Consider the following 18,149-nt stretch of genomic DNA (forward strand, 5'->3'; position numbering starts at 1 on the left):
TGGGGAAGTTCATATCTGAATAGAGCTCATTTAGTATCTACTTGTCCATTCAGCAGTTATAAAATGAATTGTGCAATTAGAACCAGCTTACTGAGACAGTGTCATTAAAGGGAATGGGAAATCACCTGGGTGACATGAATCCACAGAATAAGCTGAAAGAGGACAACCTTATATGAAAAAAATTTGGAATAGGGAACAAGTACACATTCTTTTGGATAATTACGTTTCCAGAATCATCAGTTCAAGAAAAAAAAAAACTGCTAATGGAAACTTTTAGAAATATGCCATACTGCACTATGTAAAACTCATTTGTCTTGAAACACAACATTATTAAATTTCTGTTTCCTTAAACCTCAGGGAGCTGATGGTTCACAGGGCATACCTGGACCTTCAGGACCTATTGGAGTCAAAGGCCCTAAAGGTAATGCATGGACACATTATGGCAACAAGTAGTCAGCTCAATACTGAATTGCTTACAAGTCTCAGTAGATACTTGGTTGTCTGGCTGGAACAAAAGTACCATGAAGCCATGTAGATGCAAGAATTGGGAAAATTATTAAATATTTTCCTTCTTTCTCCACCTTAAAATGTTTCCCCTGACTTTCCTTCCCATATGTTCTGGTGTTTGTAAACAGAAGAGTTTGAGGTGTCTTTGGGACCATGGATTAAGGCCTTCCATTTTTATCAAAATTTATTGTTCTATACAATAATTATCCATTTTGTCTTTTTCTAATTTTCACTTAAATTTACTAATCAAATATTAATTTACTGAGAAAAATGGAGTACAAAATAGGTCAGATATATTCTAAAAACTCTCTAGGATCTGAAAAGTTCAAGACTATCAGTGTTTCAACTATATTTTGGGAAAGCAAAGAGGTGGGGTTTGAGGCAGTTCCTGGACCTTCTCCCTGGATTTTAGAAGGCAGATCTAGATATTTCTTTTCCCACCAACAGCTATGGATTTGCAGTGAGGGACATGGGATTTCTAACATGCCCCAAATTATCCTGTGGGCATTCAAAAGAGACTGATACTTCCAGACTCCAAAGTAAATTCTAATATTTACCAGCAGTATTAATCCAGGAAGTTCCTAGATGGACTTCTAGACTGTGAGCTTGTTGTTGGGTAGGGATTGTCTCTATTTGTTGCTGGATTGCACTTTCCAAGCACTTAGTACAGTGCTCTGCACACAGTAAGTGCTCAATAAATACGATTGAATGAATACACCACTTCTACTGTCCATGTACCCCTTCTCTATTTAGAAAAGAGAGTATTCAGTTCTCCTGCAATGCAGGGCTGCATTCCAGAACAAGGCCAAATTAAAGAAAATTCCCTTTAAAGTAATCATACCTTCATGGCACTACAGGATTCTTGGTCCATTGCTCCAGCAACATTACCCCTCTCTGCACAGTAATCTCTTTTCAAGCATTGTGGTCATGCCAAAGGCTATGTTTGCTTTGTCTAAATTTAGGTGTGGCAGGAGCAATTTCCATTTGAAAAATGATTTCCAGAAATATCCCTAGTCTTTCAAGGTCCATCCAGTATGACTCTCTAGAGCTTTTAGCAGAGACAATAAATCATGAGTTCCCCATTAGTAACTCAGAGAGTGGTTGTGTAAACTGCTTTCACTCAAGAGATTATAGCCCGAACTACTTGTTTCCAGAAAATACCATAACCATTATAATTCGGGATTGAATTATCGATTTGATATTAATTTGTCCATAGTGAGAAATGCATAAACTACATTTCTGAATGTGTTTTCTCCTATGTGACCCTGCACACATCCAAATTCCCATATCTTTGTATGCCCTGTTTTTGTTCTTTCCCTTCCCTGACTCCCAACAGCCCCGAAACCTTCCCATCATCCATTTTTACCTGTATAATTAATAGGCTTGCCTGATAGGCCACATTGCTAAGCCTCTCTGGTAAGTAGCCCAAAGTGTAATATACAAATTTAAATCAAACAAGTAAATAATCCTTGCAGTTTGGATGGCAGTTGTTAATGAGAGTTAACAGTATAAAATGTCAATGAGAGTGCACATTTTGTCCCACGGCCTCAGACTGTATCCCTAACTCTGATCAGTCATCTTACTAAAATGCCTCCTGCTAGTCATGGGACCTGGGCAAGACAATGCAGCTGTGTTTGTGCATCCCATTATCACCATGGGTGCTTGGATTCCTCTACCCCTTAATGTACGCATGAATAGAATCTAACTAGCAGTGGTGTCATCTTCAGATATGAAGAGTAGCTCTGTCTATACAAATTAAGTGTATGTGAATGGACCAAATAGTGGCACACCAGAAATCTGACCTGAACGATGATGCTGCATGTATGAATCATTGTCATCTGCCTTTGTAGAGGATAATGACACTTTTTCCACACTAACAACCGGATAGATTGCGTTATTCATATTTATAGGGAAACGAGGGGATTCAACCAGTTTATTTGGCCCAATGGGAGAAAAAGGAAGACCTGGAAACCCTGGATTTGCAGGTACAGAAGATTTCCCTTCATTTGAAAATTCTCAGTTTATAGCTGGGTTAAAAAAAAATTGAGCATGTAGGCTTTCAGTATCTACTGTCTGCCTCATGGATGGGTTCGAATGGATCAGCCCACAAAATTTTCATCAGACCATTCTACATATCACCACAGAGATGATGCAGTACTGTGGAGTAAATTATATGAATCTGAAGGAATAAAATATTTGTAGAGAAGCAGTGTTGCCTAGTAGAAAGAGCATGGGCTTGGGAGTCAGAGGTCCTGGGTTCTAATGTCTGCTCTGCCCATTTTTTTGTGGCGTGACCTCAGTTTCCTCAACTGTAAAATGGGGATTAAATCCTCCTCCCCTACTTAGACTGTGAGCCCCTTGTGGAATAAGGACTGTGTCCAACCTGATAAACTTGTATCTACCTCAGTGCTTTAGAACAGTGTATTTCCCAAGCGCTTAGTACAGTGCTCTGCACACAGTAAGCGCTCAATAAATACGATTGAATGAACGAATGACACAGTAAGCACATAACAAATACCATTAAAAAACCCTTACAAATTACTTATGGATGATATTTTCAATTTTGATTAAAAAAAAAACCTGCCACATTCTGATTAATTTTTAGATTGTCTGATTTCCTTCAGGCCTAAACACCTGTGGTTAATTGTGCCTTTGTCAGAGCAGAAGGGTTGGCCTTCGGATTTACGTGCTGAAATGGGCTACAATCTGGTCCTCGTTGGTTTGTTTTTTAAAATAAATCGGGCAAGAGGGAAACAGCAGGATGGAATGGAAGGGTAAGAATTGCTGTTTCCCTCCACGTGGGAAGGGATACCTATCCCGTTTCTGTGGCATTCTGAAGTTGCCACCGTGAAATTCCAAACCCATACAACCTGGGTTGCGTAGGTCAGGATTTGACACCATTTCCAAGTGGGCAGCTTCCTTTGACTGCAAAAGAAGCATTATTCGGAATTGAGCACCGCAGGCCAGGAGAAGACTGGAATCAGTCACAGTAAATCACAGAGGAGGGCTGCTTTCCCATTAACTCCTTCTGTCTCTTCCCACATCCCCCTTTCACCCCACCCCCGCTTCCCCGGCAGATTGATTCAATAGGCCATAAAGATTTCAAAGGGAAGAGATAGTTCAGCTTGGTACGTTCTTTCCTCATATTGCTGTTGATAGGCAGCGTGTAATCGCTTAACCTTTCTGTACCCCACCTTCTCTCTCAGTGGATGGTAATAATGACGCCTGTCTCTTTCTGACCTCCCAGGGATATGGCATGGATAAATGGGATAATATACCTGAAGAGTGCTCTTAGACCTCTAGAGAAAGGGCACTCTCCAATGATTTATTTAGCATATTTTATCACACAAAATGAAAGAATGTAATCTTCTCAGAAAAGGTGTAATCCCCAGACTGAAATACCATCAACTTTTCAGGCTTCTTCCTGTAAATTATCTCATCCTGTTTAAATCTCTTATGTCTGTTATTTAATCCAGTCTCAAGCTGTTTTAGCTATTGTTTTACCACTTTATCCCAACTTGCATGTTCATTAGACTGTAAGCGCCTTAAAGTCAGAGATCATGTCTTATATTTTCCTGTCCCTTACCCATATCAGGCAACTTCTACTTTGTTTCACAGGCAAGAATCTCTACTGCAGTGTTCCACATGCACAGCAGGATCCGAATAAATACCACTCACTGCTGGCCAAGAGCTCAAAAATGTTCTTTAGGGAGAGATGAGAGCTCTGCCTTAGGAAAGTACATAAACAGAGTGGTATTCTTGAAAAACGGTAGCAGTGGCCATAAGGCTAAAATATCTGTGAACTGAAACTGTCTCCTTCCTTTGGGGGATATTAGAAATGTATTTAGAAGATCATGTGATGTGGGCCTTAATTTGTGTTATTGACTCACACTCTACCTTTTGTCTGCCTTGTAGGTAATTTTGGACCCCCAGGAGACCTGGGTTTGCCTGGGACCCCAGGGGATCCTGGAACCCCAGGAATGCCAGGACCACCAGGATACCCAGGACAACCTGGCTTTCCAGGTAATCAGGAACCATGTGCTTGGCTGCAGAATGCTGTAGGAAGAGACCTGGGGCCAGGCTGACGCTCATGACACACTCAGAATCTAATCCCAGCTCTGCCACTTCTCTGCTGTGTGACCTTGGGCTAGTCACTTAACTTCTCTGTGCCTCAGTTACCTTATCTGTAAAATGGGGATTAAGACTGTGTCCCAAGTAAGACAGAACTGTGTCCAACTTGATTAACTTGTATACACTGTAGCAGTTAGTACAGCTCCTGGAACATAGAGCTTAAAAATACCATTTTTTAAAAAACCCTCAAAATGACAGTTGTCTCTTCAATTCAATCAATCAATCAATCAATCGTATTTATTGAGCGCTTACTATGTGCAGAGCACTGTACTAAGCGCTTGGGAAGTACAAATTGGCAACACATAGAGACAGTCCCTACCCAACAGTGGGCTCACAGTCTAAAAGGATTCAGATTGTCATGGTCATTATAGGAAATACACATCAGCCTCACATTTCCATTAATTACTTCAATGAATGCTCTTCCTGTTCACCCACCGGAAAAGGTGAAGCCTAAGTGGTAACTGGCCCATGGCCTCTTACCCAAATCTGCCTCTAACTGGGGATAAAATGTCAGAGGCAACTAGTAAAGAAGAAATGTGGAGGAGAATTTTGGTAAGACCAATGGCTCTTGGCTCCCTCAAATGAGGCCAGAGCAATCTGCTTGAGTCACAGTAGGCTGCCAATTGAAGGGAAGTTGGGGATTGGAAAAGATGTAGAGAGGAAGGAAGGAGGGCCTCTGTTTTTCTGTGGTTTAATTTCAAATTCCATCTTAATTCTCCAGATTTTTCTTAGGAGGCTAGTTTCTTTAAATTTCAATCATATAATCAATAAACACAATCCATAAATATAAGTACATATAATCAATAAACTACAATTTATAATCAATTTTATAAATCAACCAAGTAAAGCTAGGGTCCCTTCCTCCACCCTCCTTCCTTCCCCCTCCCATTCCCCCAACCTCCCCTGAGCCCTCCTGACTTCACTATCCACTTAGTGATGGTGGTATTTATGGGGGTTCCAGAACTGAGCTAATGAATTATGTTTCAGGTAAGAGCACAGCCATGAATGAGTGCACAATGAGACTGAAATAGACATATTTTTCCCTATTTAGGTACTCAGGGGACCCCTGGACAAAGAGGAATTCCAGGAGAAATAGGCGATCCTGGGATCCCAGGACCCGTTGGAGATCAAGGACTGGCTGGGCTCCGAGGCATGAAAGGTAAATCTTACAAGTACCTGAAATGAACACTACATTCAGATTAACCCATCTCCCTCTGCGAGGGCCAAACTCTACCCTGTGACATGCCCTTTTTAGTTAGTATCCGGAGATATGGAACTCATCTTCTGGGCCATCTGCCATTACAGAATCATTAAGTTTTCCTTATCAATTAGTCTTTTTCTCCCCCTTTAGATCGTAACTCCTTGAGGGCAAGAATTACTTCTACCTCATCTACTGTACTCTCCCAAGCCCTTAGTATAGTTCTTGGCACATGGTAGGCCCTAAATAAGTAATACAATTGGCCAGTTACTTGTTTGCTATGATATTCAACTGGTTTTCATTTCCTTTATTCCCCATTTTATCTCCTGAAATCACTGTATGTTTCCTCAGTTGATAGGATTTTAAGTATTTCAGCATTTTGTTATTCTCCGGTTGTTAAAGGGTCTTAAAAATATTGGTGAGCCCAATTCTCCCAACAGCACAACACAGCCACCCCCCAGAGGCCTTCTCCCTTATATTAGTGGGAAGTAGCATGGCATAGTGGATAGAGCACAGGCTTGGAAGTCAGAAGGTCATGGATTCTAATCCCGGCTCCACCACGTCTGCTGTGTGACCTTGGGAAAGTCACTTAACTTCTCTGGGCCTCAGTTACCTCAACTGTAAAATGTGGATTAGTAGTGTGAGCCCTGTGTGGGACAGGGACTGTGTCCAACTTAATTAACTTGTATCTACCCCAGTGCTTTGTGCTTGGCACAAAGTAAGTGCTTAACAAGTACCATAATTATTATTATGTTTCTATTGTTCGATTTCTATTCTTCCTACTTAGACTATAAGCCCCAGGATGGGACCATGCCTGTGTCTGACCTGAGTATCTTGTACAGTACAGTGCTTGGCACATAGTAACTGCTTAACAAATACCATTTGTTATTACTATTTCCATTGCTGTAATGTGCCTGATTCAAGGAGAAGAGGATTTCCATGTTGGCATTCCCCTTCCCTAGCATAGTTCTTAAAGTCACTTTGAGAGAGTTTTCAGATGGGAGCACAGGGTTAGTGCCCATCTCTCCCCTCCCTTCCTGATTCATCCTTGAGGGATGTTTGCAACGTGGCGGAGTGGATAGAGGAAAGGCCTGAGAGTCAGAATGTCATGGGTTCTAATTCTGGCTCCACCACCTGTCTCCTATGTGATCTTGGGCAAGTCTCTTAACTTCCCCGTTACCTCATCTGTAAAGTGGGGATTGAGACTGTGAGCCCCACATAGGACAGGGACTGTGTCCAACCCGATTTGATTGTATCCACCGCAGCCCTTAGTACAGTACCTGGCACATAGTAAGCACTTAAATACCACAATTATTATTACTAATTATTATACCCTTGATGGGACACTTTGGGGAAGAGACAGACATTCTTTGTAGAAGAATGTGCATTCACCCCTGCCCCAACCTTTCCATTTAAGCCTGCATAGGAGTTGCTATGCAGATTTCCAACAGCCTCTTCACCCTCTGTACTGGGTGATAACAGTACTCAATATTTGGTTCATTGTTTTGTTAATAGTAACCAGGTCTGGAATTGCAGAACTGAAATTTATCTTGTTCCAAGAGCCATTTCATATTTCATTTTTTCTGTGACATGCGTTTTGCCTCAGCTCTCTAAAGTGTTTTCAAATACCATTCATTGTGCTTCAGCAAGCATCCTGCTTATTTCCTTTTATATTTTATGGTCATGTCTGCATGGGGCAAACTGAATGGCAGATTGAAAATGCATTTCATAGTGTTTAAACAGCCCTGATACCTCACAAATTGACCAGTTAACATTAGGGGGATTGAACACCATTTCTTTTCATCAGAATTCTGCAACATGGGAATCAAAGGCTGATGCAAACTTTTGAACAAGAAATTGCACAAAGCCAAGGTGCAAAAAAAATCAGGGTTTGCCTGAATCTGCCTTGAGTGAAAATAATACTGGGCATTAACCCAATTTTAATAAGTGTGTTGCCATGGAAGTCGAGATTGATGTTTTTGGAACCATCGAACTAGTCCTACCTCTCAGCCTGCACTAGAATCTTTGATTTCAACAATTCCATTTGATCGATAGGATCAATCAGCAATAGATCACTCAATTAGAGAAGCAGCATGGAGTAGTGGGTAGAGCACGGGCCTGCAAGTCAGGAGGTCAGGGTTTCTAATCCCAGCTCTGCCATTTGTCTGCTGTGTGACCTTAGGCAAGTCACTTCACTTCCATGGACCTCAGTTCCTTCATCTGTAAAATGGGGATTGAGACTGTAAGCCTCATGGGGGATAAGGACTGTGTCCAACCTGATTACCTTGTATCTACCCCAGTGCTTAGAACAGTGCTTGGCACATAGTAAGCACTTCCACCTTCTAGAGTGTGAGCCCGCTGTTGGGTAGGGACTGTCTCTATATGTTACCAACTTGTACTTCCCAAGCGCTTAGTACAGTGCTCTGCACACATTAAGTGCTCAATAAATACAATTGAATGAATCAATGAATGAAAAGCACTTAACAAATACCATGATATTAGTAGTAGTAGTAGTAGTAGTAGTAGTAGTCATCAAATGTTTATGCTGTATAGAGCACTTTTCCACTTTCTGTGTCGTTAGTCCCCCATCCTCACAGTCTCCCTGATTCTATCATGGGGGACCTCAGTTATCCTCCAGAGTCCACAGAGACAGGTAATAGAGAAAGAGGGCACATGCAGAGCTGCCTGAGGTCTTGCCTATTGTTCATCAATCAGGCAGAACCAGGGCAATGGATGAAGCAGTAAGTCATTCATATTTACTGAGCATTTACTACGCGCAGAGCACTGTATTAAGCACTTGGGAGAGTACAATATAATAATATAACAGATACATTCCCAGCCCATGGTGAGCTTACAATCTAGAGGAAAAGCTTACAGTCTAGAGTACAGTGTCAAGGCCACAATACCCCACCTGCTGTTGAGCTTCATTCTCAGAATTATGGGAATCAGGGTGGACTAGTGAAAACAGTACCTGCCCGGGAGTCAAAGCACCTGGATTCTAATCTATGCTCCACAACATCTTCGCTGGTAAAACCTTGGACAGGTCAGTTAACTTCTCTATGACTCAGTTATCTCATCTGTAAAATGGGGATTAAGATTGTGAGCCCTGCGTGGAGCAGGGATTGCATCCAACCTGATTATTGTGTATCTACCCTTGCACTTAGTAATGTTCCTGGCACAGGGTAAGTGTTTTAACAAATACCATTAAAAAAATCAATTCTGAAGCCATGGCCTGAGGCAGCCCTTCCAACCCTGGAGATTGGCCACTCAGGCCCAATGCCTCCATAGGCACTTGTTCCTCAAATAGGTCCCAAGAAGCTGACCCCAGAATCTAGAAGGGCTAGGGCATCTCAAACCCCAGAGACTGAGGAATTATAGGGTAAGTGACTGCATGTGCAAAGGGAGAAAAAAAGTGCTCCTCTAGCCCTGCGCTCCTGTTGTCAAAACAGGCCTGGCCCAGGTGCTCCCTGAGGCCAAAGACAGGCTTAAGCTCTCCTCTGCCTTTCTAAGGCTGTATATTTTGATGCGGTTCCTTCCTTATTTTCTCGCCATGCATTCGGGTAATATAGAGCCTTTTTAAAATCATACTGTACAGATTTTACCTGCTCTTTTGAATTCCTCTTTATTGTCAGACATCTTAAAGGTGACAGTAAGAGATGAAAAAGTGCATTCCATCGTTAGTGAACTTAAATAGGAACACATTTAGGAAAAGCTGCTCCTTGAACAAAAGCACTATGAAATAAAGATCTCTCTCTCTCTCTCTCTCTCTCTCTCTCTCTCTCTCTCTCTCTCTCTCTCTCTCTCTCAATATATATATATCTATATCTATACATATATATATATATACATATATATATACATATATATGTATATATATATATATATAGATAGATATATATATATATATTTCCCCACTCACACATTCCCAACAATGACACAAACTGCAGTATGGTTTTTGGCCATGCAGTGACACTATTTCTCTGTATTGGATTAACAGAATAGATTTACCAGTGCAATACATTTCTGAATTTGAAATGTTTATGAATAGTGAACACTTCTCTAATTCTTTCGTACCATCTATCATTTAATAATACTAAAGGAATGCCTACGCTAATAATAAATTAGAAAGTAAATTGGTAGCATTTGAAAAACATTCTAAACAATTCTGTGGGGAGGTTCAGTTGTCTCAGTTAAGCTGCTACTGAATGCAAGGAGTTCTGTTAGAAAGGACATACACATTTTGAGTTGTCTCCATCCCCCCATCTTACCTCCTTCCCTTCCCCACAGCACCTGTATATATGTATATATGTTTGTACGTATTTATTTGTCTATTTATTTATCTTGTACATATCTATTCTATTTATTTTATTTTGTTAGTACGTTTGGTTTTGTTCTCTGTCTCCCCCTTCTAGACTGTGAGCCCGCTGTTGGGTAGGGACTGTCTCTATGTGTTGCCGACTTGTACTTCCCAAGCGCTTAGTACAGTGCTCTGCACACAGTAAGCGCTCAATAAATACGATTGATTGATTGATTGATTAATATTAGTTACGGCATAAACATATGCTAAGAAAGTATGTTCTTTTTACAGTAAAGATTCTCTGAAAGGAAAAACAGCATTTTGCAAAGACCTGTATAAATCAGTTTACTATAAACTATTGAAACCCAAAGCTTTTAATGGAAGCCTAAAATAATTGCATCTGGATAGGAAATGTTTTCCTGAGATGGGGAAAGGAAACTTGTCACAAGTCTCAATTAGAAGGCAAAGATAAAGCATTGTACAATCATCTCCTATTGGAAAACAAATACTATAGTTAAAATGAGAGTAGCTGGGCAGTTGCAAAAACATCTTATATGTTTTATGGGAGAAAATAATTTTTTTCCAATTTTTTAAACTGGACTAAGGGGTCATTTTTGTTTTGCATATCCAGACTGATTAGGGATCTAAAGTGACTTGGTCTACAATTCTGGTTGAAATGGAGAACAGGTATAATTTTGGCCTTCATTTACAATAAAAAAAGTTGGCTCACAAATGTTCTATGATTCTATGCTTAAATAATGCTTATTAAGTTTAAGGCTGACTGAGGTGAATTAAAGAGTTGTTAAGAATGAGCTTTTGTTTGACTAATTGCTCCTCATCTGCTCCTCATCCAAAATATTAAATATATTTATGCATGAACTACTTTGAGATTTAGGAACCCAAGTTATCAGGCCGCAAGCAAAAGCAAAGAACCCCTTTTCGAAAATCACAACATAAACACAGTCTCATTAATTTTAAAAGATAGAGTGGGTCAGATATAGTTCAGCCAGTTTGGTTGTGGCAGGAAGCATGTGATTGTGACAATCTATGCTCTAGATGAAGATGTGTTGATATTACAATGGATTGTTGGCAAAAGTGCTAGAAATTCCCCAGAAAGCCATGTAAACCAAGTCATCAATCTTGGTGGATGCAGTTTAAGATCAAAACACTTTTTAACAGTAAGACGGTTTCCAAAAACTGTTATAATCATTTTTGACACATTGCAGTAATTTTTAAAATTGGCAGATGAAGGTCTGCATGTATCTCTGGTATAATGTTTGTTAATATAACTCAAAAAATGCAAAAAGGGACTAGAAACTAAGACAATGCTACCAAAAGTGGTAAAGGAAAGTCTAGATTAGAGATAGCAGGGATGATTGCTTAAGATTACCGAAAGGGCCCAAAATTTTGTATAATAATAATAATGGCATTTATTAAGCGCTTACTATGTGCAAAGCACTGTTCTAAGTGCTGGGGGGGATACAAGGTGATCAGATTGTCCCACGTGGGGCTCACAGTCAATCCCCATTTTACAGATGAGGTAACCGAGGCACAGAGAAGTTAAGTGACTTGCCCAAAATCACACAGCTGACAATTGGTGGATGCAGGACTTGAACCCATGACCACTGACTCCAAAGCCCATGCTCTTTCCACTGAGCCACGCTTCTTCTCTGTGCATATATAATCTCACTGCATTAGTGAGAGAATGTTTAAGGGTTAAAGTAAAATTAATTTAGGGATGAGGGAAATTCCTAATGAGAGAAACTAAGTGATTATTTTATCTGGGAAGGACAAAAGATAGATGATAGCAATAAGCTGATTTAAAAATCCAAGTCACACATGTTGAAGAGTTCTTAGTATCAATGAAGAGATTTTTATTTACTGTGAAGCAGCTAGCCAGTTAGAGCAGGATGAACCATCAAGAGATAAAGAGATCCAGCTGATGAATGGTGACAAGATTTTTAATTAGCACTTTTTATGGTATTTGTTAAGCGCTTACTATGTGCAAAGCACTGTTCTAAGCGCTGGGGGGATATAAGGTGATCAGGTTGTCTCACATGGGGCTCACAGTCTTAATCCCCGTTTTACAGATGAGGTAACTGAGGTGCACAGAAATTAAGTGACTTGCCCAAAGTCACACAACTGACAAGCGGCGGAGCTGGGATTAGAACCCATAACCTCTGACTCCCAAGCCTGGGCTCTTTCCACTGAGCCAAGCTGCTTCTCTAACCGGTCAGAGGTTAATGACCATATAAAATAAAAATAATAATTATAGGGGACTTTATTAAGTGCTTACAAAGTGCCAAGCACTGGATTAAGCACTGAGGTAATCAGGTCTCAAATGGGGCTCACAGTCTGAGTAGAAAGGGGCACAGGCATCGAATTCTCATTTTGCAGATGAGGGAACTGAGTCACTGAGAAGTCAAGTGACTTGCCCAAGGTCACACAGCAGACATGTGGCCAAGCTGGAATTAGAACCCAGATCCTCTGACGCCCAGGCTCTTTCCACAAGGCCATGCTGCTTCTCTAATGTCTTCATCACTGGCTGCAAAATTCTAGGACTGCCCTTAACAATGCTTTTCATATTTTTAAGGGTTCTCAGGAATTCCAGGATTAAATGGTTTGCATGGACTCAAGGGGCCAAAAGGAGCGAAAGGTTCACCAGGTAAAGCAGTGAAACAAAGCTGTGACTGTGGATTCATGGGTGGAAACGGGATTTACAATTTCCCCTTCAATGTGAGTTTGATCAAGCTCAGAAATTCATTAATTGAAGAAAATGCCAGTAGGTAATGAAATGCCAGAAATCAGAGCAATGGAAAATTTTACAAATCCCAGAAGAAAGGAACATTTGAGAAATCCAGATTGAGAGGGGCCAGAAGTGATTTGGAAAATGCAGTCAACTCTATTTAAAGGTTAGGTAGGAATTCCTGGACAATTTTATACCAAAAACTCTCCATGCCTCAGCCTAAGAAAAGCCAAACATCACGGTTTTGTTAGTGATGGAGAAGTACTCATTTTTGCAAAAGAAGAAAGCTTTAATGGTTCTAATCAGACCTTTCCAATACTCCTCAATAGCCATATTGCTAAAATGAATATATAAGAAGAAAAAGTCCCTGCTAATGCTAATTGTAATTTTTGGGTGAATCAAGAACAGAATAACCATATTTTAGTATACTCTATTGTTCTGGTGGGACCTGCTTTCTCTTGACCCCAAAATGATTTTCCTCAAGAAAAATAACCTAAAGCTGGACAAATTGGAAATTCAAAAATGTGTTTTGCGTAGGAATAGGAAATGGAGTAATTATCAAAATGAGCGGCTTCTATCAAAAACAATAGGCCTGAATCCAGTGAAAAGGAAGCAAACCGATTATATTTTGGAGTGGCATTACCATGTTTGAGCCCCAAGCATTCATTTAGTGAATTACCTCTTCAAGGACACTAAAGTGGTATCCTAGTAGCCTAATAAGAAGTAATGTCTCCAAACCAATCAACTGGCTCACTTCTCACTGGTAGAAACCCATCCTGCACTAGCAGTACCATCTTAAATGAACCCTCTATTTTTTCCTTCAATTTCTAAGCATTTTGGTTGCCTCATTTATTGTCACAGCATCCATGAAAGGTAGACAGAGGGAAGGTATCATCATCTCCATCTTACAAATGGGGATACAGAGCCACAGAAAGGTTAAACGACCTATCCCCAGCCAGAGGCTGATTCAGGAATAGAGTCCAGCTGTTCACCTCCCCGTGTGGTCAATTTTCATCCCAAATGACTGTTCTGTTTTTCTGTTTCATAGGTTAGAATGCAATTTCCTCCTCCTGTGACATTTCATTTACAAAAATGATGGACTAGCGGAGAGTCTTCTCTCCAACTGGGTAGACTGTGCAGCATTAACTTCATCTTTAGTATTTTCCCATTAAGGTTTCATCGGAAGAGGACCACCAGGTTTTGCTGGATTGCCTGGCGCAAAAGGGGAAAAGGGAGAACCAGGAAGGGCTGGACTTTCTTTTCCAGGTCCTTTTGGTGAAAGAGGACCTCAAGGTCCCCCAGGTAAGAACCAACTTCCCCCTTCTCAGTTTCCTACAACTAAATAAGCCAAACACTTAGGGAGAATTCGGATACTTTATCTCTTTCTGCAGGGAGGCCTGGACTTCAGGGATCTGGAGGTCCTAAAGGAAGAACACCTGAAGGTGAAATTTCTTATCCTGGTCCTCAAGGAGATATAGGCTTTCCTGGCCCTGATGGTATACAAGGTAATGAGAACTGACAATGATGCCACCTATAATTATGGAAGTGAGGGTTGTGTTTTTTTTAATGGCATTTGTTAAGCACTTACTGTATGCCAGGCACTGTACTATATGCTGGGATAGATGTAATTTAATCAGGTTGAATACAGTCTCTGTCCCATGTGGGGCTCACAGTGTTAACCCTCATTTTACAGATGAGGTAACTGAGGCACAGAAAAGAGAAGTGACTTGCCCAAGGTCACTCAGCAGATAAGTGGTGGAGCTGGGATTAGAACCCAGGTCCTTCTTATTCCCAGGCCCATGGTCTACTTACTACGCCATGCTGCTTCATCTGTAGTGAAAGAAAGAGAGTGTGCCTGTGTGCGTGAGTGTACTGATGGTGCTTTATTTTGAGGGTGGGAAAAGTTCAGAAACTCTAGGGGACAGGGACTGTGTCCAACCTGATTAATTTATATCTACTCGGTTCAATTTGCTACCCCTCCCAAAAGTTGGAATTTTTTATTTTAAAGTGAAAGAGAAGATACATATTCCTTCCAAAGCCTTTTGACTTTTCACACCTGATCCTGGCCCACGAGAATGTCAACTGAAACAAAGTTCAGATAATAGCAGGCTCAGTTTTAAAAGTGGTAAATGATTTGGGGAACAAGGAAAAATTCCACTGGACTTAAAAGAAATTACCAAGTGCTTAAGTAATTCAGAAATAAATTCAAGTTCTCCTATTTTGTGGTTGGTTGTTTTCATGACCGTTCAGGAGAATACCTGGTATATGAGATCTATCATGCTACACTGTAAGCCTCTTGCGGGTAGGTAGTCATGTCTACCTTCTCTTTTTTACTCTCCCAAGAGCTTAATACAGGGCTCTGTAGACAGTAAGCCCTCAATCATACCACTGATTGACTGTTACAATGCCATGTGCATTCAGAGAACCGTCCTTTCTAGATTAATCACATTTTATCCAGATAAATGCACATCTTGGGAAGTATGCTTCCTAATTCTCGAACAGTATTCTATCCAAAATTTGTAGTAGGAACACATTATGGGAGAATTTAAAGTACTGAGAAGGATATTTACAATGTGCGGGTATGTAAGAGATACTCTTTTTTACATGTTTAATGCTTTGCCTACCACACTCCAAATCCAAATCCCTTTGCAAACATTCTGATTATTTTCAAGAATCTCTAGGCACATTCACAAGTTTTATAAAGAACGTTAAAGTTGTATTTTTTCCCCAGGTCCACCAGGGTCTCCAGGTCAACCTGGAGGTGTTGACTTTTGGAAAGGGAGTCCAGGTGATGATGGCTTGCCAGGACCACCAGGACCCTCTGGCCCACCAGGACCTCCTGGACCAAAAGGCATCCCAGGATGTGAAGGAAGAGATGGCCAAAAAGGTATGACTAAAAGAGAACTTAGTATAACACAATAAACCCTTGAACCAATCTGACCCAATGGAGATAATACCAAATAGAGAATAAAAATATGCCCAGTTGTTCATATACATTCATATACAATGTCTGTCATTCATTCACTCAATCATATTTATTGAGTGCTTACTGTGTGCAGAGCACTGTGCTAAGCACTTGGAAAGTACAATTCAGCAACAGAGACAATCCTTACCCAACAACAGGCTCACAGTCTACAAGGGGGGCACAGACAACAAAACCAAGCAAGTAGACAGGCATCAATATAAATCAATGGAATTATAAATATATTCACATCATTAATAAAATCACTAGAATAATAAATACATACATATATACACAAGTGCTGTGGGGCCAAGACAGGGGTAGAGCAGAGGGAGGGGGTAAGGGTGATGGGGAGGGGAGGAGGAGCAGGGAAAAAGGGGATCTCAGTCTGGGAAGGAGAAGGTGAGCTTTTAGTAGGGCTTTGAAGGGGGGGAGTGTGCTAGTCCTACCTCTGGTCTGTAAGCTCCTTATGGGCAGGGATTGTGTCTATCTACTGTATTGTATTTTACTCTCCCCAGCTTTTAGTTACAGTGTCCTACACACTGCAAACAATACCATTGATTAGCTGACATTTATATACACACATTACTTGGAGGGACCATATAATGGTCGTGCTCAATATCACAGTGATGATTCTAGACTGTGAGTCCGTCTTCTAGACTGTGAGCTCGTTGTTGGGTAGCGATCGTCTCTATCTGTTGCCAACTTGTACTTACCAAGCACTTACTAGTGTTCTGCATATAGTAAGTGCTCAATATGATTGAATGAAATTAGTGGTGAACATTCTAACCTTCATTTTTTCCTTTAGCAATTCATTATGGAGAGTACACCCATGAATTTGTTCAATCGATCAGTCAATAAATGGTATTTATTGAGAGCTTAGTTCTGTGCCCTGCCCACATTAAGAACTTGAAAAAGTACAAGGCAGTATCCATGGGATGTTGAAACTCCCTTTCCTGCAACATATCTACCAAACCACAGCTCTCCCCCAAAACAAAGCCCTCCCCAAATTCTTCTTCTCCCGACAAGACTTCCCTCGTTATCAGTACTTTGATTCTAGTTAACCTTTCAGACACTCTTTCACTTCTGTACTTACTCATTTGTTTATCGACAGCACTTCTTCTTCCTCTCACCTCACCAGCCCCTTCCCTACCCTATTACAGCTCCCTTATCAGTATTAGTTGTATCTCAAGATCTCAAACCTGCTTTCAAAATCTATCCCCTCTACCTCTGCCATCCCTTCTCACCTTTGAAAAACTTTTGTTCTCATTCTTCCCTTCCTGACTGCCGTCTTCAACTGCTCACTCTCTAATGGCTCCTTCCCCTCCTCTTTCAAACATTCTAAGAACTCCCTTATAAATTAGTCAGTTGTATTTATTGAGGGCTTACTGGGAGCAGAGCACTTTTCTAAACACTTGGAAGAGTACAATATAACAGAATTGGTAGATTCTGCCCACAGTGAGCTTACAGTCCATTTTTATCATGCCAGCTTCTTCTCTGGATCTCACTGCACCCCTCCAGCTCACACCCCAATTTCTCTCCTCCACTTCTTGTCCAAACTCCTCAAACAGGTTGGATACACCTGCAGTCTGCACTGACTTCCTTCAAGTCCTTTGAGCATTTACAATCCAGTTTCTGCCATCTTTGCTCCACTGAGACTGGTCTCACCAAATCTTGCTAAATCTAATGAGCTGTATTTCATCCTCATCCTCAATCTCTCAGTTGTTTTTGACAGTGTGGACTACTCCATTCTCTTTGAAATCATATCTAATCCTGGCTTTTATTGGCAGAGTTATTTCCTAGTCCCTCTCCGGTTGATTTATCTCAGTCTTTTTTGCTGGATTTCCTCTACCTCTCACACTTTAACAGGGAGTGTCTTGCAACTCCTCCTGACTCCGCTGCCTTTCTCACTCCCCACATCCTCCTCTGGGGACCTTGTGGGCGCCCACGGCTTCTACTACCACTACCTCACTTGCCTTAACCTAGCTCCTTTTCTGCAAACTCAGAAATCCTAGTGCTTCCAGATCATTTCTACATGGATGTCCCACCAGCAACTCTAGTTTATTAGGTCCAAAACTGAACTCCTTTTCTTCCATCCCAAATCCTCACCTTTCACATAATTTTTCCATCACAATTGATCATACCACCACCCATACCATCTCTTAAACCTATAAGTTTGACCTTCCCCAGAGTAGCAGCTCCTGTATATAATTATATCTTGTGTCCGACAGTAAGAACTGTAGGAATTCCATATCACTGATGCTACATAAAAGTGGAGCTACTTTACAAGTTGGTCCCTGCCCGATAT

General features: G+C 40.9%; 1 protein-coding gene across 1 annotated transcript in view; it reads left to right on the forward strand.

Annotated features, from left to right (window-relative positions):
- COL4A4 (collagen type IV alpha 4 chain) overlaps positions 1-18,149 on the forward strand; it is a 123,571-nt gene that overhangs the window by 80,455 nt on the left and 24,967 nt on the right. Inside the window, exons 34-41 of the mRNA XM_038749161.1 lie at positions 358-421; positions 2,418-2,492; positions 4,423-4,530; positions 5,690-5,797; positions 12,727-12,798; positions 14,053-14,181; positions 14,271-14,384; positions 15,611-15,766. Coding sequence (XP_038605089.1) covers positions 358-421; positions 2,418-2,492; positions 4,423-4,530; positions 5,690-5,797; positions 12,727-12,798; positions 14,053-14,181; positions 14,271-14,384; positions 15,611-15,766 — 826 coding nt within the window. The remainder of the gene's footprint in view (positions 1-357; positions 422-2,417; positions 2,493-4,422; positions 4,531-5,689; positions 5,798-12,726; positions 12,799-14,052; positions 14,182-14,270; positions 14,385-15,610; positions 15,767-18,149) is intronic.

Source organism: Tachyglossus aculeatus, chromosome 7 (assembly GCF_015852505.1).
Source record: "Tachyglossus aculeatus isolate mTacAcu1 chromosome 7, mTacAcu1.pri, whole genome shotgun sequence".
NCBI classification, from domain to species: domain Eukaryota; kingdom Metazoa; phylum Chordata; class Mammalia; order Monotremata; family Tachyglossidae; genus Tachyglossus; species Tachyglossus aculeatus.